This window comes from Paroedura picta, chromosome 3 (genome assembly GCF_049243985.1).
Source record: "Paroedura picta isolate Pp20150507F chromosome 3, Ppicta_v3.0, whole genome shotgun sequence".
Classification (NCBI taxonomy): Eukaryota; Metazoa; Chordata; class Lepidosauria; order Squamata; family Gekkonidae; genus Paroedura; species Paroedura picta.
In genome coordinates, this window is record NC_135371.1 from 100420786 (window position 1) to 100443947 (window position 23162).

At 46.3% G+C, this 23162-nt stretch overlaps 1 protein-coding gene across 6 annotated transcripts in view; it reads left to right on the plus strand.

Moving 5' to 3' along the window:
* Positions 1-23162, plus strand: part of STK32A (serine/threonine kinase 32A) — a 154842-nt gene that overhangs the window by 125646 nt on the left and 6034 nt on the right. For all 6 annotated transcript variants that reach the window (XM_077326997.1, XM_077326999.1, XM_077326998.1 and 3 more), the window contains 2 exons: positions 18953-19078; positions 19726-19854. In XM_077326997.1, the coding sequence (XP_077183112.1) occupies positions 18953-19078; positions 19726-19854 (255 nt within the window). The remainder of the gene's footprint in view (positions 1-18952; positions 19079-19725; positions 19855-23162) is intronic.

The window sequence follows — 23162 nt, forward strand, 5'->3', positions numbered from 1 at the left end:
ACACACGATGTCGCCGCCATCCCGGCCCAAGCTCAAATCAGGACCTCAGATGGCCTGTGGCAAGGGAACATAGAATCTTCCACGTTCTCTGTCTTGGTGTGGCGGCCAGCAGAGGCCCAACCGGTGCAGGCCTGTGCGTAAGTTGCAGGCCCGTTCCTGCGGGGACACAAAATTCCCTGTTCAGCTTTGTGGTGCTGTGCAGCCAAACGGGGCATATCTACACCCCAACAATGGTGAGATAATGGCGTACCACTATCCCACCATCCTGTGGTGGTATCCCTGTGCCCCCCACCCCCCTGCTGCTGTTGCCGTGAGGTACTGCAAAATTTTCCTGTCCCAGAGTCGTGATGTGTGCATGCACAACTCCAGGGTAGTCCATGTGCGCCGGGGGATTATGTCCTCCATGCATACTTTGGAAGCATCAGTGGCCCGGTGCAGCCACCACCATGTACAATTGGTCTTAGATTATCAATTTTACAGGCCTGTATACCTTCTCTAACATACAGAGCCACCCTACATCTGACCCTTCCTTCCTTATCTTTCTGATATCACTTACTTCCAGGAATCAATGTGTCTCACTGATTAGCCTCATCCCACCAAGTTTCTAGTTTCCCAAGTTTCTAAAATGTGCACAGTATCTATGCTCCTCTCTGTCACTAAGCATTCCAGGTCCTCCATTTTACCTCAGGCACTTCTTGCACTTGCGTATAAAAACATCTAGTTCCATCCTGAAGTGTACAGGTCTTTAGGGGACCTTTCCACTGTGGGAGTTTCAAGACATCTCATTTACTCTTTGGGAAAGTGTCTAAGCTCTATGGAGATGTTCATGACACAAGTTATTCATAACAGCTGTTCACACATTTCTGTATAGCAGTAGTACTGTGGCTGTTTGCCAGCAATAATATGTTTCAACAGTGTAAGAATGTTCAGATAATATTCCCAAAGGCATTCCTCATTTGAGAGAGAAGAAAGATTGGAATGAGAAGCAATTTTGAACGATCTGTCCACTTCTTTGAAATTGCTTGAAGGACCAAATCTTGACAAAAAAAATTACAAGGACTACTTTGCCAGCCAATATTTCTAAATGGGAATACATTGGCAGTGACTGAAAACATGTTTTAATGAAAGTTGATATTAATTTTTAGTGAAAAGCACAAGGACAGTGGCTGTAAGCAGGAGGCCTTAGTGCATCTGTAACACTGTACACATCCACAGGCCGCCTTGCTCTTTTCCAAGAACTGAACAGTGGGCAGAACTGATCAAAAATAATTCATGACTCATGGCGCAGTCATCTCAAGTTATACCACCTGGGTATGTGTAGGGTTGCTGTTGAGTACTTCTATCGCTTTAACTCTGACATCTTATTTGTTGTTTTGGAACGTTTAAATTGTTTTAAATAATAAAATAATAAAAGTGCCTGAGGTTGCTATATTTCAAAGAAATTGCAAAATTAAAATTGCAATTAATCTTTAAATAGGACAGGGTCCTATTAAATAAAAGAGTAAGGCCACCTGGGGAGGAGTTAGGGCGGGCCCTGTCCAGGATAAAAACTCAGAGGGCCCAATCAGGAGCCGCAAAGCGTCCATCCAGGGCCAAGCAGCCAATAGGGAGGCGCGCAAAGTGCCTTCCTATTGGCCCCTCACCAGGACAGACCAAAATTCCATTCACCCAGCCCAGTCTGGCTGCCAGTCTGCTCCTGACCACCAAAGGGAGAGGAGGTCAGTAGGGCTGCCAAAGGGGATGAGAACAGAGGCTGCGCCAGCCCTTTTTGCCCCAAGGCTGCCCTAACTGTCATGTCCAACTGCGAATTGCCTCAGAACCCTGACAGAGCTGGCAGGAGGCAGCAGAGTGCTCCCCATCCCCCCCCCTTCAGGCCTGCTGTGAAGGAACCTCTGACAGGCCCCTGATTGACGGGAGGGAGGCATTTTCCTTCAGGGAGCAATGCAGGGGAGCCTGAGGGCCTTCCTTTTGAGGGGGGGACTTTCCCCTTCTGCCAAACAGTTTCCTGACAGGGAGGCCACAGAAAAGCCCCTTCTCACTTAAAATACTGCTCTGACCGGAGGTTAGACACAGCCAAGCCATGTGTCTTTCTTCTTTGCAACTCTCTGCAGATTTGAGGCCACTGCACAGCGTTATTCTGCAGAGGAAGCTGGCTCTTTTGTCTCCTGTTTCATCTGCACAACAACCCTGTGCAGTAGGCCTCAAGTCTTTCAATTTAACAACAACCTGTGTGGGAAGCCTTAAATGTTTCTTCTCTACCACAACCCTGCCCAAAGTAGCCCTTTCTGTTTGGGGAGCTGATCTTTATACTCTGCAGGTGAGCTGTAATTCCAGGAGCTCTGCAGGCCACACCTGTAGGTTGGCTACCCCTGGGTTGGAAATATTCCTGGAGGTTTGGAGGTGGGACTTCAAAATCGTATAATGCCTCAGAGTCCAACCTTCAAATGAGCCATTTTTGCCTGCAGTTGGTAGGGAGTGGCGCAGGTGTGTCCCTCCTGGCCTATGGGTTATGGCCAGCCCTTATCAGCCACTGTTTGTATTCTGGGGCGCAGACAGGCAGACCAGCATCAGTCCTGTGAGTCTGGAAAGAGCAGGAAGATCTAAATAAATATTTACAGCCTGAAACTAAATAGAGAACAAGTAAATGTCTGGAGACACATCGTAACTGAAATAGTAACTGGCAAATAACCTTGGCCTGGCAAATAAAAAAACAGTATTAAAAACCTTACTAAGGTCAAGACTGCTGTGCACAGACAGTCTTCCTCTTAGGGTTGCCAGCTTCCCTGTGAGGCTCGCTACCCCACCTCCCTCATGGGGAGTCTGCTATGGGGAGAGAAGGGGAAGACGATTGGAAAATGCTTTGAGACACCTGAGGCCTGCTGGGTCACTGCGGCCCATTCCCAGTTCTCTCAGATCTCTCACAACCCTACATACCTCACAGGTTGACTATTGTGGAGAGACAAATAGAAAAGGTGTTTGTAAACCGCTTTGAGACTCCTTTGGATAGTAAGCAATAGGGTACAAAAATCCGTTCTTCTAAGGAGCGACCATGTGGGCACATAACATTTTACCAACAGTGAAAATATGGGAGACAGAAGGAACAGGGTGGACACCTGTGTACTGTGACTACCCTATGTGTATTAGGGCAGAGGGGCATTTTGGTGAATGTGGCCTAATTCACACAAGAAGGGAAATGACGCAGAACTGGGGGGAATTGGTTGCCATGTAATCTTCCCCTAAGAAGAGTCTCCAGTCTGATTTTCCCTTCACATATCTGAGGACATGGCTCTGGAAAGCTCATCTGTAACCACTATGCCACAATTCCCAAAGGTCAGTCCTCTCCCACACTCAACGAACATTTCACACCACAGGTTCTTGACACCCATATCTCCACACCCATGGCCTCATTTGCCACCATGCCACCACAACCTCCCACACAACACACATGACAACCCCATGCCCTTACAGACTGGACAACTCCTCCCTTCCTCTTCCCACTGCCAAGCTCTAGCGCCCGTTGTATTCTTGGAAACAACGGGCTTTGCCCCTAGTTAAACAATAAAGCCAGAAGAGAAGCAGCACCTCAAAGCTAATATCATTAAAAGCATTATGGGTGTAAATTGTAAAATACACCCCCCCCCCCAAAAAAAAAAGAGAAAGCATACAATTTAACTGAATATTTGTGAGAATGAAGAAGTTTTAATCTGTAGTCTGAAGCTTAACAAGTTATATGCCAGGGGAAACAGTGATATATCAGTGTCAAGAGGCCGCCTTAGAGATGGCCCAGAGTTATTATCTCACCTCTTGAGGTAAGAACTTAAGTTCAGGTTCAGCCAAGAAGTGGCAGATAAGTCAAAGCAGGAAATGACAGTTCTCACGTAACGGAATATTTTTTGCCCAGATGATGGTATCTTCTGAGTACACAGTACTGCTAAATGCATAGTACAGCTTAACCCTGAACAGACAGGAAAAATATTATATATTTATATGTAGATTTCTGTTACTTTTCTATGTCACTTTAATCATATATGATTCCTAACTGGGCCATAGAAAGGGGATCAGCAGATCCAGAAAATGGAATTAGGGATAGATAGAGGGAATTTGGAACTAAATTCTAAGTTTACAAAATTTTATTTAAAAGTGATTCAAAAAATAGAAACAATGCCTGTGGCTTAAAAAAAAGAATACCCACTGAGTTCCCAATTGTTTTTTAGAGATTGCTAAGCAACCACAACAATATTGCTAAGCATTTCAAGCATTCAGGTTTTCTTTTGCGCCCGGGGGGGGGGGGGCAGCTGAGGTGAACCAAGAAGCCAAAACAGCTCTGGAAAGGGTTCTGCCCCCTTCCCCTGATAGAGTAGAATTCACTGGGGTGGGCACAGTGACAACCACTGGAGACTCACTGCCTATCTGCCCAGCAGCCACTGTGCAACTGTACCAAGTCTAGTCCAGCCCCAGCAGCCAGAAACTAGGCAAGTCAGTCAGACTTTTCTCATGGGAAGGCTGCTGGGAAAGGGAAGGAGTGAAGTCTGAAGAAAGGGGAGCAGATAATTGGGTTAGCTAATGGGTGGCAAGGAGGGGGCTATAAGGGCTGCCAGCAAAGAAAAAAAGGAAATAGTGGGAGAGGCAGATACTGCAAAAAAAAAAAAAAAAGGGATATCCCCTGGAAGTGCTTGAGATTCTCCTTCCTTTAAAAAAAAGTGTGCCATGACATTCTGAAAATTGCCCTTTTGTGCTTTCCTGAATTAATGATACAATGTCTCCATTTTTAAGTTTCTTCTATGGCCCACTGCATCTGTTTTATCAGAAATATGTATTATAGATGAGACCAACTGGGATGCCAGGCTTTGTCCTAGCTCTTGTGGGCCTAGTGAATTTCACGAGAAAAGGTTCATTGCATCAGGTCAGGCAGTTTCTGCATATGAAGGAAAAAAGCAGGTTATGCAACGTGTGACTCTTGTCAGGGCAGAACAGGGAAGAGAATGGAAATCAAATGTTAACTGCAACCAGTGTAAGCCAGTGTAAGCTTTATTTTTGCATTACAGGTGGATTAGAGGAAAAGTTGAACTGCAACAAAAATCAAACCCAGAAGAGCAGAAGTTGTAAAGAGACATTATCTAAATAAATGAAATTGAAAAATTATTGAACTAAAATGCAAATTTGTAACAGCTTTTGCTGTTATAAATAAGTCCTTGGTGGTCGGGGACTGAGCCTGGCCCCACTGGCACCTGCCCCACTGGCACCCAACCAGGGGCAATCTGGCAGATCGCTGACAGTTTGCTCCTGGCTACTGTCAGGAGAGGAGGTAAGTGGGGCTCCTGGGGGTGGGAGTTCCCACCCTCCCTTCCTCCCCCCTGTGCGGCAAAGGGGGAAGGGAGGGCGGGTGGGCTCCTTGCGGGGGGGACGACAGCTGGGGTGGTGGCGGGAGGGGGGTTATCGAATTTTTATCCCGCCTCTCATGAATTTGTTGCCCTGAGGTGGCTAACAAAACCATTACAATTTCCCCATAAAAACTCCATTAAAACAATGGCAGTATACAAGAACCCACAAGATGGCAGAACAGGCTATCACCCAACATAATGTACCAAGTCCAGCCATTCAATCAGCATTAGTTGTTATATATTACAGGGATGCTCAGTTAGGGTGGGACCCCTGATCGATCTGTCAACCCTCTCCCAGCCTCAACCAAATACCTGGTAGAAGAGCTTCATCTTGCAGGCCCTGCAGAACTTAGACAGCTCCATCAGGGTCCTTAGCTATTCCAGGAGCTCATTCCACCAGGTAGGGGCCAAGGCCGAAAAGGCTCTGGCCCTGGTTGAGGCCAGGTGGATTTCCCGGGGGCCCAGGACAACCAACGGATTCCTACCCACAGAGTATATGGCCGTGTGGGGGGCATAAGCAGAAAACAGTCCCTCAGATAGGTAGGACCCAGGCCCCGTATAGCCTTAAAGATTAAAACCAAAACTTCAGCACCAGTTTTACATCTGAAGGTGTTGGCTCGGTTTAGATGGGATGACCACTTGAGGGGGTGATGGAAAGTGATCCCCTAGGAATTTAAAGGTATGCACTTGTTCAATTGAATGTCAATTAATTTGCCAAATTAACTATTTCTTGGGCCTCCCGAAGACTAGAATTTTATAATTTATTTATTTACTAGAAATTAAGCCCGCTGCTCCCCAAATGCAGCAGGCGCTAGTGAGGTGTTTGGCTGGAGGGGCAGAAGGAAGGGAAGAAGAGAGCGAGAAAGGGAGAGAAAGAAAGGGACAAAGGGAGAAAGAGAGAAAGAGATGAAGGGAGAGGGAATGGAAGTTAATTTGAGAGGGAGAAAGAAGGAAGGAATGAATGAGCAAGGGCCCGTTGGGAGGAAGCGGCATGGGGGTGGAGAACGTGGGGCGTGCAAGTGGCAGCGGAGTTCAGCATAGGGGGGTGTTGTGGGACGTGGGGGGTAGAAGGCTGAGGTGAGGGGGGATTGGGAGGGCTCGGGAGTGTTGGGGGGAAAGGGGCTTTGGAAAGCGGGGTCGTAGATCCAGGCAGGTGGGGAGGGTTTCGCAGGGGGTGATAACGGGGCAGCGAGCATGTATCGGGAGGTGTTTGGAGGGGGGAGAGGGGGCAGCGTAGGCACGTGCAGATGGGGAGGAGTGTGAATGTTGGGGGAGTGAACGGGGAGGTGAGCGGGGATGAGGAGGGTGAGTAAGGAGGGGTCGAGGGCGTTGCGGGAAGCAGTGGAGGTGATCCGGTGGCAGGGAACTTGCCTCGTGAGATAGGATGGGAATGGGGGCAGCGGTGGAGGCTTTGGCAACCGGGTCGCATTGGACGGGACGGCGGCGGGGCAACGACGTGGCTGGGTGGCCGGCAGCGGCAGAATGGAGGGCTGGAGGTACAGGCGGGCTGTATTGGGGGGTGGGTGGATCAGGAGGCGGGCGGGCGGGTTGCGAAGGCAGGACGTGGCGTGATTGTGAGTGGCTCGGGAGGTGGCGGGGAAGGTTTTGTAACAGCAGGACATCACCGTTCTCGGGGGGTCGTGTGCGGGGAAGTCTGAGGGTGGGGAAGTCTTAGCGGCAGATGGGAGAGGAGGGCAGCCAGCGAGGTGAGTGTGCGGCGTAGAGGCATGGAAGCACGCAGGGTGGCGAAGGCAGCTGGTGGTGGGCGGTTGGGGAGTGGTCCGGGCGGGCCAGCGGCTTGTGGGGCTGGAAGTGAAGTTGTGGCATGGCGGGGCCGGCGGGCTGCACGCCACATGGGAGGGCAGGACGGTCGGGTGGCGACGTTCTTCGGCGGCGGGGAGGCTCGCAATGGCCACCGCCAATTGAAGGCAGGCTCCCGTGGAGGGTGGGCAGTTGGGGACGCGAACTGTCAAGCGGAGGGCCCAATCAGCTGGCGCTTCACCAGTTCGGGGGCAAGAGCCCAATCAGTGGGCCTCCTCATTACGGACGAACTCCTCCCACACAGGGCTTACCGCTTTATTTTTACCGCGGAGCAATAGTGAGAGCAGTAAATGGGATGGAGGCTTGTGGGTCCAATGGAAGCTGTTGATTCTGGTTGACCTCAACCAAATGCCTGCTGGAAGAACTCACTTTTGCAGGCCCTGTGGAATTAGGGTCCTGATCTCCTCTGGGAGCTCATTCCACCAGTTGGGAGCCATGATAGAGAAAGCTCTGGCCCTGGTTGAGGTCAAGCAAGCTTCCTTGGGGCCAGGGATCACCAGCAAGTGGGAGATAGTGGAGTGTAAAGCTCTTTGAGGGGTGTAGGCTCAGAGGCGGTCCCTCAGGTACACTGGGCCCAGACTGCATATGGCCTTAAAACCAAAACCTTGTCAGATCAAGAATTCGATTTTGATTTTTTATAATTTATTTCCAGCGCATTGTCATTACAATAGGACAGTGGCTCAGTGGTCCAAGTTTGAGTTCCCCTTAGTGAATCTGATCAGTTTGGGCCTGAACATTGAGGATAACCAGCCCAAGATTCTGTGTGCCAAATGGCTTGCATACAGCTTGCCTATTGCTGAGAGTAGACTTTGGGTAGTAATTCTGGTAAACACTACAGTGTACATGGGAAATATCTACTTAGTATTTTTCTTCATACAGTTAAAGTTGTTTGAGAGACGTAATTCTGAACCTACTATGGACCAACCTGTACCTTAAATTCTTTGAGCATTTAAAGGCAAACAGAAGTTTAAAATTATATCTAAGGACATCTGATAAAATATGCTGCTCGTAGTAAATTATCCCCTTCACCTTGTTGAACAAGTCATCATAGGTGAGAGAATATGGTAAGTTCAGTTTCAGATGTTGACATCTGTAAGATTCTTATATGCATTAGTACAAATGGAGAACCCATCCTAACTGATGGGGAAAAAACAAATTTTAACATAGTCCCCAAATTATATTAATGCCTCCTTATGGCCCTTCCAAATCCTGAAAACATCGAAAAGTTTTAAATATATTTTAATATACTTGCCAAAGACATTTTCATGAAAAAAATAGATTATGTTCAGAATGGTCCATGAACAGATTGGCTAACTCAGGGGACAAATTTGCATCCTGTGGCTATTCTTGAAATTTCCCCCCAAAATTTCCTCTTTGAATTTAATTTTTATTTTCAAGACTAATTCATTTCCCCCCAATAAAACCTAGTAGGAAGATTTAAATTCTCTTTAATTAAGAATAATTTCAATAACCTTCACTGCTTCTGTTTGAGACATATTGTTATTAACAACAACAACATTTTTATACCGCCCTTCTTTGTTGCTCAGGGCAGCTCGCAGCATAGATAGACAAGTGCCGTTATAATATGAAATACAGTACTCCAGAAACGGAACTCAGTAACTTGTATCAACATTAAACATCAAACTTTTAAACATATAACTATTTAACATGAACTGTTTCATGAAGGATTGGCCGGAGTGGAGACTGCCTTGTGGTGTACCTAGTGGGTGTATCTGATGGGGAGGTGTTATGGGGGGCCTGGTTGATGTGATCAGCTCATTGGCCCCAACCCAAAGCTTGGCAGAAGAGCTCTGTTTTGCAGGCCCTGCAGAACTGTGCTAGCTCTGGCAGGCCCCTGATCTCTGGGAGCTCAGTCCATCAAATGGGGCCAGGACAGAGAATATCTTGGCCCTGGTTGAGGCCAGATATGTTGTCTTGGGCCCGGGGATCACCAGCCTTTTGGTGTAAGCTGAGCAGTTGGTAGCCAGTGCAGCTGTTTAGAATACAGTCCAGATACGGGCCCTCCAAGATGTTCCCATGAGGAATATATTGGTATGTAATGAAACTATATCCATAGACATCTTCCATAGCTGACTCTATCTGATTCATCATGTTCAAAAAGTCCATAGTAGCCTTCAGATGTGTTCTAGTTAAAGGGAGAAAAACTTTAAAAATAGTCCACATCAGAAGCTAAAGACTCAGGAATAGAGCTACACCCCAAAATAATATGTGTACCTGGTAGGATGATGTCTTTATGAATCCTTGGAAGCAAATAAAACTTGAGGTATTGTTCCCTCAGATTCCAAAAAGTACTCAAATGTGGATTTAGAAATGTGTCCTTCCAATAATGCCTCCTCTAAGATGTTAACAATATCTCTCTTAATCAGAGTTCCTTTATTGGCATAAAGAATATATATCCCTCAGTTGCCTATAACCCTCCTTCATATAGTCCTCTTTATCTAAAACAACAACTGCACCTCCTTTATCAGCTGATTTAAAAATAACGTCATTTCCAAAATTCACTGAATTGATTCAGTTGCATTTTTAAAATACTTAAGTACCTCCATCTGGGATTGTTTTTACATGTGACTTGCTCTGTGCAATTCTACCTGAATGAGAGCCAAGGTATGTTAAAGCAAAAAGTAATTGTGCCTGACATTATCTGCTCACTTACATAACATTCAGGTGCTGACAATGTCTTTGGCACCAAAAATAAATGCCATGCACAAACTCCTTGTAACCCTTGACACTCAAATGATGTGCCAAGCCATTATATTAAATATATATGGCATTTAAGGAAGTGTTTCTTATCCTGTTTGCAATGCCTCGCACCAAACGTGGAACTAAATAACATAATCTTATTATCCTCATTGACACATTTTTTGCACAAAGGAGCAGCAATGTCATATTATGTAAAGCCTCTGCTATTTATGTCTTATATATGCACATTCTGAAGAACATGATTTTCTCATTAGACATATTTAACAGCAAAACCCCCTTTCCTCCATTTAAAAGTAATGTACTCTGCATCCTATACAAAAGTTCAGTTAGGATTTTTAAGCATACAAAATACTGCACCATAAAGCTTCAGAATACATGCATGCACGCACCAAAGACTATGTGTACATGTGTATACAACCCCAAGTTAAAGTTCTTTTACTGGGATGGTGACTGCCAGTTATGTATTTGGACACTACTATGCATTTTGGCTTGTAATAGGAAATCTCTGTATTATTCTTTTACTCTTCTAGGTTTAATTTCCCAAAATGATTTGCAGCTTTATGGAGGGAAATATTTTGCATTCATGCACTATACTAATCATTATATTTCAATGTGATTTTCTTTGCATTTTAATAGATAGTGACAAAATCATAAAAGTGTTAACCTGCAAAATCTTTTATTGTAAGCAATTTATCACAGCAGGAAACTTTGAATAATTTGTTCAAATTCAGAAATAAGCAATAGGGTGATTTGGCTCAATTTATAAGAAGCTCAGTAAATAGCTGCTTAAAAGAAAGTGCTTTCTAATTTTCAGCCAAATAAGTATCAAGTAGAAAAGTCATTAGTAAGGAAGGGAATATGGCTCTGTCTTAGACAGTGTGATGTATGGGAATGAGAGAAAAGACTGAAAGCTCTGTGGCAGTGGCAATGGTTTTTGAATCAGCATAAATTAAATTGCTTGAGCTGTGGAATAAAATGCATAGTCTAGAGGTTCACTTACTCTGGTTTAAGGAAGAAAACAAAATAGAGTATTTTTCATTGTCTAAAACCTGTACCTAAACCTTGTTGAGATTATACTACTAAAACTGATCTCCTTTGAACGGGTCTCCAGACAATTTCAGAAGATTTTCCCACTCTATTTATTACTTTCTTTGTTTATTGGCCCCTTTTTCACTCATTAGAGGTCCTCAGTCAATTCATTTAAAATCAGGTTCAAGGTTCTGGTGTTAAACTTCAAGGCCCTCTGGGGTTTGAACCCCTCATACTTGTGGGACCAAGTATGCCTTATGCCCCCCGCAGGTATGAATCTGTTGGAACGCCCTGGCCCGAGGGAGGTTTACATGGCCTCAACCTGGGCCAGGGCCTTTTCAGTCTTGGCCCTGATCTGGTAGAATGAGCTCCCGGAAGAGCTGAGGGCCCCGTCAGCTCACACAGTTCCACAGGGCCTGCAAGATAGAGTTTTTCCAGCAGACATTTGGTTGAGGCGAGTGCAAGTAAAATCTGGGCCCCTCGCTCACTATCTCGCCAGTCTATCGGCTCCCATGGAGTTGTCCCTCTGAGGCAGTGTTTTTATCAAAAATGCCTCTTGAGCTGGGGGGAGGTGGCAATTTTCACTGTCAATTAGAGGGTTTTATTGTTTTAGGGGGGTTTAATGAAGGGAGCTTGGTCTGTTTAGACTGGAGAGAAGACAACTAAGGGGTGATAATGAAAACCATCTTAAAATACTTTAAGGACTGTCATATAGAAGATGGAGCAGAGTTATTTTCTGTTGCCCCAGAGGGTTGGACCAGAATCAGTGGGTTGACATGAATTCAAAAGAATTTTTGTCTAAACATGCGGAAGAAGTTCCTGACAGTAAGAGTGTTTCCTCAAGTGGAACAGGCTTCTTCGGGAGGTGGTCAGTTCTCCTTTGGCAGTTTTTAAGCAGAAGATAGTCATCTGACAAAAATGCTGATTTTATGAATTTAGGTAGATTGTGAGTGGGTGGGCAGGAAGGGATGCACCAGTTTTTGTCTCTTGTGGCCCTTCCTTGCATACCCAGAGAATTGCTGATCACCACTGTGGGATGGTAGGTGAATTTCCTCCAGGCCAGGCTGGATTCTGGAGAGTTTTGGTGGGGGAAACTCTTGGGCATTAAATTGGGGTCACTATGGGTGGGAAGGTAGTTGTGAGTTCCTGCATTGTGCAGGGGGTTGGACTGGATGACCCTGGAAGTCCCTTCAAACTTCATGATTCTATGAGCCACTGTGTGGGAATGGTGAGATATAAATTCAAATATTAATAAATAAATAGCTAGATATGGGACCAAATGAAATTTACAAGCATATTACATCAAATAAACTGGATTTTTCAATTAACAATATACCAATAAATTAACATATTCCAGGAAATTGGATTTCATTACTAGAGAAGTGATGAAGTACAGTGTAATACATCCAGTAAACAATTCAGTACAGAGGTAAGGAGATGGAAAAAGCTGCCTAAAAATGTCACGGGTAATTAAATTAAAATATCATTATTTATTAACTAAAAATCAATCTCATCTATCACCAGATCTTAACCTCAGCCAAAAAGGGGTCTAAAGCAGATTTTGCACATCGCTTGTGCCACAAAGCTTGCTGGGTGAACTTGGGCCAGTGATGGTACTCTCAGACAGCATCCTGCCCTCCTCCAAGTTTAGCAATGGCAAACTATCTTCAAACATATCTTGCCAGGCAGCCAAACAATTTTAGGATCTCCTGGCTACACTACACCATCTGTCTATCTATATAAAGAGTGATGAGTACTTCCAACCAGATGCTGAAGGTCCAGAAGCCTCCAGAGCAAGCCCCACCTGCCAGGAGCCTTTCGAACGTTTGTCACATTGCCCTGTCAGCATGCTTGCTGGCTCTTTAATTCCAAACACACACACATACACACACACGTGACACAGAGGTAAAGAAACCGGCAGCACCCTCTCCCTGTGTGGAGAGATGCTTGCCAGCTCTCTTAATTACCGCTCCCCCCAGCCTCTCTGTACCTGAAGGGGTGGCACAGGGGCCAAGTAGCCAGTGAGTAGTCTCCCAAAGGGGGTAGATGCTTTTCTGTTCTGTAAGTCCCTCCCTTTTGCTGGGTGCAGAGAGGAGCCTCTCTGCTCCCTGCAGGGGCCAGAGGGGGCAAACAGCTGGCCTCTCCCAATGGGGACAGATGGTTGCCAGCTCTGTAAGCCCTCCTCTGCTGTGTGCAGATAGAAGCTTCATTGTGCCCTGCAGAGGCAGTGTAGGGGCCAAGCATCTGGTGAGTGTCTCACTCAATGGGGAGAGACACTTGACTACTCCATAACCCTCCCCCAAACAGTTCGCGAGGGCCTCTCCTGATGGAGGGGATGGTTGCCTGCTCCGTACCCCCTCTCGGTACAGGGAGAAGACTCTTTGTGCCCTGCAGGGGCAGTGCAGTGGCCAAAGAGATGGTGAGTTCCTCTCCTGATAGGGAGAGAGCTTGCCTGCTCTGTAACTGTCTCTGCACCTGGCAGGGACCAAGCAGGGGCGCAACCCCTGGGGAATCCCCGGGTCTTTAACTCCACCTTCCCCACGCACACACAGGGTGCAGAAAGAAGCCTCCCTGCACCCTGGGGGGAGCACAGGGGCACAGGAGCCTTCAACAGCCTCTCTCGATTGGTTGAATGTTCTAAAAGCTCAAGAACTAGCCCTGTCATCCAGGAACCTTGGAACATTTGACGAGTTTAAATAGAATGCCCCCCATCACTCCCTGTCTTTCCTGTGCCTGTCGGTCTGTTTGTCTCGCAGTCCCATAGGCCCCCCACCTTCACCCTCTGACTTTGTGTGTGTGTGTGCCAATCTCTTTGCCCCCCTTCTTCAACCCCTGACTTTCTCTCTGTGTTTGTGTCTGTGTATCTATCAATGCCTAGGGACTGCTGCATTCCTGGCTTTACTCCTAACCCTTATCCATTGTTCCTCTTAATATTTGTGAAACAGGCCCTGGGGTGAAGCAAGTCTGGGGTGTCCGAGTTGGAATAGGGCCTGCCCCTACGGTTCCCACCCTCTGTCGCTGCCTGCTCATCCCTCGCCTAACACGCATTCCTGCTTGACCATGCGAATTTCCTGCTGTCCGCCACTCTACCCGCCCCACAGAACACCCTGACTCCACTGATGATGCCCGGGCAGTGGCAGCAAATACTGGGCCGAGCTCGCTGCAGACGGTGTGAGAGTTTGGGGCAGGGGCCACGCCGAGTGCTTGGCCCATGGCCCCTAAGCTCCTCCCACTGCTGGGGAGCCATCCAACAGGCCCTTGTGGCTGAGATGCAACAGGTAAGCTCCAACAAACCTCCCCCTGCAGCCGTGCCAACTTAAAAGGTGCATGCTGCCGAGTAGCCGCCATCTATGGTGGTGTCCCCAGGCCTGTTGCAGGGTGCGCAATATCAGCGAGCCTCTGGAAGCCGAGTACCACGGCCTCACCCCCAGGGGTGCCTCACTTCTGCTGACTGTGTGCTCGGTGGCCGCCCACTCGGCAGGGCTCTGGCTAGGGTCTTTGCCTCTCTAAGAGGCAGCCAGTCATCGCAAGCCTCCAGCAGTGGGATGGTTATGACTTTGTCTGTGGCTGCATGTTGACCGGCCGCCTCTTTCCACACAAAACACCCTGCCCGTGGGCTCGACAAAACCAGGTCCACTCAGCAAAAATTCACCACCAGCGGTCTGCCCCTCACAACAAGCCTGCGCCACCCAGGGCAGCGGCGATGCTCACCTCCCTGCGCTCCACTCTCAAAAGCCCCCCCCCAGGCTCAACGACGCCGTGTGCTCCGTGACGGGCTCTGGGGATGCCACCAGACACACTACCAGCACGACAGTGGCCTTCCAATGAGCTGCCACCAATGCTGGGGGGGGGGCACTAGAGCCTATTGTATTTTGCATACAACGCGCTTTTCTGCTAGTACATACTATCATCTGTCCCTCTTAATAAAACAGTAAGGAAGGTTGGGGTGGGCTGCGTCCATGATCAAAACTCCCGGATTGGCCCTTTGGCCTCGGACTGACAAGTGGAGGGGCCAATCGGAAGGCACAAAGCGCCTTCCAATTGGGCCCTCACCAAGACAGACCAGAGTTCCAGCCAGTCAGGTGGGCGCGAAGCCAAAGTTCTGACAGGGCCCGCCCACCCAATCTGGTGACATCACTGCCAGTCTGCCCCTTACCCCTGCAGGGAGAGGAGGTCAGTAGGGCTGCCAAGAGGAATGAGAACAGAGGCTTGGACAGACTGCACCAGCCCTTTTTGCCCCAAGGCTGCCCTAACTGTCAAGTCCAACTGCAAATTGCCTCAGAATCCTGACAGAGCTGGCCGGAGGCTGCAGAGTGCGCTCCTTCCCCTCCCCACCTTCAAGCCTGCTGGGAAGGAGCCTCTGACAGCCCCTGACTGAGGTGTTTCTGATAGCAATGCAGGGGAGCCTCAGAGCGTGGGGGGGGGGTGGGCATTCCTTTTGAGGGGGGGGAATTTCTCTTTCTGCCAAACGGCTGACAGGGAGGCCACAGAAAAGCCCCTTCTCACTTAAAATACTGCTCTGGCCGGGGGTTATACACAGCCAAGCCATGTGTCTTTCTTCTTTCCAACTCTCTGCAGATTTGAGGCCACTGCACAGCATTATTCTGCAGACAAAACTGGATGCTATTGCAGAGGTTATTTGGTCTCCTGTTTCTTCTGCACAACAACCCTGTGCAGTAGGCCTCTAGTCTTTCAATTCAACAACAACCTCTGTGGGAGCCCTTAAGTGTTTCTCCTCTACCACAGCTCTGTCCAAAGTAGCCCTTTATGCCTGGGGAGCTTATCTTTATACTCTGCAGGTGAGCTGTAATCCCAGGAGCTCTCCAGGCCCCACCTGGAGGTTGGCTACCCCTGGGCTGGAAATATTTCTGGAGGTTTGGAGGTGGGACTTCAAAATCGTACAATGCCTCAGAGTCCAGCCTTCAAAGGAGCCATTTTTGCCTCCAGGTGGGAGGGAGTGGTGCAGGTGTGCCCCTCCTGGGCTATGGGCAGGCCTTACCAGACTGAACAACTCCTCCCCTTCCTCTTCCCACCGCCAAGCTCTAGCGCCCATTGTATTCCTGGATACAATGGGCTTTGCCCCTAGTAATAAATAAATCCAGATACCCCAGAGTAATACATTTTCTCTCTATGTTTAACAATGTTTTCTCTCTCGCACCTGATTTGCATTGGAGCCTCCCTTCCCTCTCATTATCCTCAGGTTTGCCCACCTTTTGGAGGATGGTGGATGGGTGGTGGGGAGGAAACATCACTCTCCAAACCTGCCACCTCTGTATATCTTCCTCTCTCCCTCCTCTTCAGAGTGTTCGCCCTCTGCTCCTTCTCAGTGCATCCAACCCCAGGTGTATTATGTGTCAGAAACTGCCATGATTTAGTAGTTCATAGTTTGTCCTTATTCAATGCTTTGTCATGCTGAATCTAGCTGATAACCAAGGATGAAGCCCCTTTGAAGTCTCCAAGCATAATAGCCACTAGTCTCCCATCTTCACTGACTTTTATCCTCTCCACCTGGCTCTTCCTCCTCCTTCAGGCTCTGCCCCTGAGGGTATAAGTCTCTGTGCTACTGCCTCAGCATCTACTGTAAGCACCCCACCCTACCTGCTTGCCCTGGCACCAAGCTGCAACTACTACTTATCAGCCGCCCCGCAGCGATACCAACGAGCCCTGGGACCCTGAGCATGATGCCAGATGGTGGGCTGCTACTGGGAACCATCCCAGCAGCTGGGTTAGTGGTGAGCTGGCAGCCCACTCCACTACAAAAGCTCCTGCCTGCTTTAGTTTGCACACCTGGGAAAGGGGTTAAGGCGCCCCCTCCCCGGCCACAGCTTTCAGGTAACGGGGGTGTGCCCCATGGCAGCTGAGCCAGTCGAGAGTCTGGCCTCACAAGCAAGATCCTGGGAGCGACTGGACAAAAAAAAGAAAAGAAAATAGAGCCTGGCTATAATATAGGAAATCCTTAACATTAAAGCAGCCCAGAACAATTTATTTTAAAAAGTAATGGACAAATAATTGCCTCCTTTAGTTTCCGAGGGAAAATGCCCAGCATATAGAACCTTATGATATGCAATTATTGCTGTGTTCTTAGATATGTCAGTTTGCTTTTCTACCTTAATTGGAACAAAGGTAGCATAATGAATGAATATCAGGTTCCTCTGTTATACTTGTTTACTTATATCTAACTTTTTAATATGCATAGTACTTTGCAGTTTCTCTGTCATTTATCCTCACTATAACACTATGAAGTGGGTAGAAGAAACAGAATTTATTTACCTAACCAGTAAGTTCATAGATAAGATTACATTCAAAAGTTGTTCTCCAGCCCACTGAAATAGATTGGCTTGCATGTGTATTTATGGCCATAACTACTTTGCATCCACTTTTATCACATCACTAACAATATTGTAAAGCAATATGGAGAATTGAAGGAGGTCTGAAATACAACATAGGTGATCAGTTCATGGAATTCATCATGATAAATTTAATCAACTCGTTCTTGTATTTTAATTTATCCTTGACAAACTTGAAAAACAATGATAAATTATCTTTGTGTGTGGATTGAAACAAAGAAAAGCTAATACTTATTGGGAAATAGATTCAAGTGGCTGGCCTTGTTGGTCTGAAGCTGCAGAACAGATTTAGTGTCCAGAGGCACCTTTAAGACCAACAATTTATTATTCAAGGTATGAGCATTCATGTGCACACAAGATTGAATTGCACAGGAAACATTTGGCCACAATAAAAATGTAAATGTATACATTAAGAGAATAATGGGCAAATAGTAAATTGCTGTTCAATCTCAAGTGAATACAAACAAATCCAAATTGTTATTTTTTCCTATACCTGTTACCCATTTTCATTATGCTGTATGTTAATTTATTCTCACACTTTACCTGTAAATTTGAATTGATTACTTTAATTCCATGTCATTAGAAAGCTCACACCTTGAATAAAAAATTGGTGGTCTTGAAGGTGCCACTGGACTCAATTTGTTCTCCTTATTGGGAAAAACCATGTAGGTGAGACTTTATAGGGTCCTCATTTTTTGTGTCAAAGTGGCTGCATAAATGTTGCCATTTCACATGCAACATAGGTAACATTAGAAACGTCAGATTTTATGGTTCTTCTTGGAAACTTGTACATTATTGTGGTACAAAGGAACCACAGCATGGTCTCCTCCAGTGTGGCCCAAAGTTTCTAACTTTACTGGCTCAGAAAAGACCAGTACTGCACTGGCTCCCACTCTGCAAGTTAATACCAGAAGGGCACCTGCTTGTTAGGAAGGGTCCAGCAAACAGTGGTGGTGCTAAATGCTTGAATAATACTGATCTTTATGGTTTGTGTAATGAGCAGCAGATGCACTGTTCATAATTTAGTGTATCCATTCAGATCAACTAATTGAACTTCATTTCAATTCACATTTCCAAATGAAAATCATGATTTAGGTACAGTGGCTATATTAATCAATTAATTTGTTCCCATAACCATTTATTTATTTTTCAGTACTGAATTAACTCATCTCTCTTCCATTTACTGTGTGATTTCTTACTTAGTACTCTTGTAAGATGTTTTACTGAAAAGTTGGATAATATCTTTTTATATTCCTGGAAAACCCATTGTCTTTCAGAAGCAAGATATAAAATTACATTTCTTGCATGTTGGACTTAAGTGGGCCACAATCCAGCTAGAATTAGTTATGACTAATAATGCAATTATGTGCAGAGTCATTCCAATCTTAAGTTCATTGATTTCATTGCAGTAAGTTTGTATAGGGTTGTACTGTTAACCCCGATTACACCAATGGTGCAAGCTAGTAATGTTTCATTCATTTCAACGGCTATTAGTCACAACTCATTTTATATTGAGCTGGAGTATGAATAATCAGGTCATGTCTGTATTCTGTATTCACAAGTTTCCTACTTGTGTGTTCTCTTCCAGTTTTGACACCCACCCTCCCCCCAAGTTTATAATTTTTTTTAACACTGCTCAATTCCCTTTTCTAGTTGATGGAGGTAAATCAAGATGAACGGTGCTCTCAACTTACTGATATCCAGGACATTTCTTATTTGGCTGATATCAACTGGGATGCAGTTTTACAAAAGAGAATAATGCCTGGATTCATTCCAACCGTAAGATAATGTGTTGTGTTGGCAGAGTTTAAATATACGCAGAGCACAAGGCTGATTAAAGAATAAAATAGCTTTATTATTTGTTGATTCTGCCCCTTCTGTTCTGGAGACAAGCAGGGAGGAAGTGTGTTCAAAGGAGCAGGAAGTCTCCAATCAGTACCCAGAGGAGATTATTTGAAAAATATCACAAGGTTCCTGATCTAAAGATTCTAACTGTATATCTCCTCTGCTGCCCCTGCAGGAAATTCCCCTTTTCTGTTCAATCATGCAGACCATAGATCTTGCATATTCCAGCATTATGTAGCTGCTGTTTTTTATTTCAGAACCCACAGATGATGTTGATAGTAATGAATGTATAGTGCCTTTTGATACAAGAAGCCTTGAATGCTGTTTAGGATATGTTGGTGGGAATTAAATATCCTAGTAGAAAGAAAGTTTATGGGGTATATACATTCCTTAAGAGGACTTATACATAGAAAAATGGTGAGTCTTACTCTTTAATATGAAAGATTTATTGACTACTCATTATCTAGTAGCCAAGTTAGCTAAAAATTCAGTCTTTTTTAGGGTAAGTTCATTACAGTGTATGAACTGTCCTGTAAGCCACATTCAGCTGTGTTTAGAACAGTGTCTCTACCCTTTTGTAGAAAGGCAAGTTGAACTGTGACCCAACCTTTGAACTTGAAGAAATGATCCTGGAGTCTAAACCACTTCATAAGAAAAAGAAACGTTTGGCCAAGAAGGAAAAGGAGAGCAGTAAAGATGATTCCATGGAGGTGAGACTGCTTCCAATTATTTTTTAAACCCTTGCTGACAAGGAAACCTCCCTATGCACTTATTGATGGACAGTTCCGGCCAATCTGCCAATGGCTTAACATTAAACATTAACACTGGCTTAAAGAAGCCAATGGCTTAACATCTGCTTACTCATGTGGCAGTTTTCCAGACGCATAGGCAAATAGACAAGACAAGCAGGGATCCACAAGATGCCCACGTGGTGGTGTAAATCCCATCCTTCCCCCTTACTCATCCACTTGGCCAACCACTTGCCATCCAGCCTGCCATCTTGCAGCATGGCTGCCTTCCCTGGTACCCCCTCCTCTGCCTGTCTATTTCTACTTAAAGCTTTGGCCTGAAGCCTGAGAGTGATGTCAGGGGAGTGATTCTACAGAGGTCTCAACCGCTTGGTTCCTGACATGGTGTCTGCAGTGGACTCTCCAAGAGCTCCATTTGACTGGCTCTTCTCCCCTACTCAGTTGGCTCACAGTGTTCAGCACTGTATTGAAGGGATTTAAACCTTTCACTGCCTGTCTCCAGGTCCACTGATTTGAACAGGGGACAGGTTCAGAATTACAGAGGCCTACATACAAAGGTCTACATACTCACTTCTACATATTTGAATTTATGTATTAATTGATTAGTATATTATATTGTGATGGTGAATATAACTTAGAACAATTTGGGGTTGCCTGGCCCCTTCCCTGGGGTCACTAGGTTGCCTGCCACCACGGTGGCAGGTGGCAGCATGTGGAGGCGTGTGGTGGTGGCGGCGGGCAGTGGCATGTGGAGGCGAGTGGTGTTGGCAGAGGCGGGCACCAGCAGCCGGCAGAGGTGGCAGAGCCATGGCAATGGCTGCCTCCACGCTGCCTCGATTATTGTGCGCATACATGCGCACACGTGTCTCCAGCGCCCCACTGGCTCTTTCTGCAGCTGGCCAGCCTGCCTGGAGGGTCGCACCAGAGCCTGCCGAGGAATGCGCTGAAATGCTTCGTTCAGCTCTTTCAGAGCTGGCAAGAAAGTGACTCCCTCCCTCCATGGGTCCAAAGTCACCACATCCTGCCCAACTCCATCCAGCAAGCCCTGCATGCTCTGCAGCAGGGCCGCCGCAGAACCCCCCCATGGTTAAAAGAAGGGAGAAATGAGAGAAGCGGTGAGCCAAGGGAGCACAACCGGGCCCAAGCCCGGCCTAGAGTGGGATGGCAAGCAATGTGGATGTGGTGGCGGTGGCAGCAGCAGCCCCTTCTAGCGGGCAGGGCCCTCACCCCCCCTCCAGTCACCTCCTGCAGGGGGTCAGCCATTCCTCCAACAAGGTAACACTTTGTCATGAGATGCTGTCTTTCATCCTTTGATCACATATCCCATGCCAAGAATTGTTCACAATGGGTGCTCCTTCCCAAAAGTGAAACATTCATGTCCAAGAACCCCAAAGGAAATGCCTTGAGTCAAACCCTCAAAAGGTAAGTCTTCAATCTTGTGCTTGGTTTCTACTGACAAAGCAATTGAACTTAACCTTGCATGACATCTAAATACAGTAGAATCATTGAATCACAGAATAATACAGTTGGAAGGAACCTCATGGGTCATCTAGTCCAACCCCCTGCACACTCATTTGGAGAATTTGATGGCCTCAGCATATAGAACCTTAGCAAGGGATTACTTACCTTCATGCAGGAATGAGAAAAGTCTCTCCCACTGTAGAAATGTTCAAGTCATCTAGTTGTGGGTTGGATAGATGCAAGTTTTGGCCACAATTCTAGAGTTAGATCTTAACCCCCCTCTAAAACTCAGAAGGCAATAATGCCTGGTGACTCCAAACAGAGGCAGCTTAATATTTTGTCCTTTGGCTTATATTTGGAGGTAAGAACTATTTCCAGTGACTAAGCAATATTGATCATCTGCTTACCATACATACAGAGGTCTTCCACAGGAGATGCCAGAGAGGGTTCACCCACCCGTTCATCCAGGCCAGGGTTTAATATAGTGTTGGAACCATCAGATTCCATAGCTGGATCCTCTTCCCTCACAGCAGGAACCTGAGAGTGAGGCCTACATGATACCCTTGCAGATGGTCGGGAAGAGGGCACCTAATGAAGGATAACCTGAAAATATATACGGATGTGATGGCAATCACATAGGTGGTTAAGGCCACTGAACTGTTGCCATTTGCTCTGGATCCATATCACACAGGACTTGACCCGTCAGTAGCCCACTTCTACCTCTCCATCTTGGACCCAAGAATGGAGTTCTTTTCCTCAGGTGTGAAGACCAGAGCATACTTTTGAGACGCAGACTTTGTCCTTGGGCTTAGTCTTTGTCCTCTTAACTGTTGGTTCTGAAGAGGTGCAATGAGTCCAAGGGGCGTGCTGTCCTGATTGGACCTGCTGTGACATGGATCCAGGAGGTGGATCAGATATTTATTTTGAAGATATGGCAATGGACAATTTTTCAGGAGTATATTTGGATGACAACTCTGAAACTTTGAGGACTTTCTCCCATAACTCTGACTTAGGTTTTGCCATTCTATTCACTCAAGATTTGGAGGCTGAAGCATTTGCAGGCCTTTCATTTGGGGACATAATGCCCTTCACCCAAACAGAACCAACAGAAATCATGCTTATCAGTCTGAATCATCTTCGCCCCACAAGAGATATATTTTTTGAAAACAGCTAACTGAGCCATTGTAACTGAGAAGCCAAAACCACCCCAATATTTCATGGCTTGAAACAGTGGACACTCAACAAAAACAACCTACTCTTTTGGTAGCAAAATACAGGGCAGGGACACTACTGTGTGGGAGGGAGTACATGGTCCCTGGGCAGGAATAAGGTTCTAGCTCTGGTGCACAACACCTAGAAGCATTTAGCTATAAGAACCTCTCCAACTGCAGGCTTGCTCATGTGCTGTTCTCATACAGGACTGCAGAGAAGATAAGTGATGAACCAGGTTTTTATCTGTCTCACCAACCATAGACAAACTGTGCATATTGTACGGTTGCTTCACAGAGTTCTCCATGTTTTGACAGATGTGGTGAGAACTGAAACAAATACTTGTGTTGTCCCTGCAGCATCTTGACGGTTGCATGGCAACCATTCTCCAAATGGTCATTCTTTTATCTATCACCAATTAGATGGAGTTGATGATTTTTGCAGTGGTTGCAAGTAATACTTCTTTAATGAGATACAGTGTCACACCAACCCAAAAGTGGAGGTATGGACAACATAAACTCTTCCAGGAGGATATCTTTGAAGTAGGTGACACAGATACCAGAGAGGACCGACAATATGGTCATTCTAAAGAACAAAGA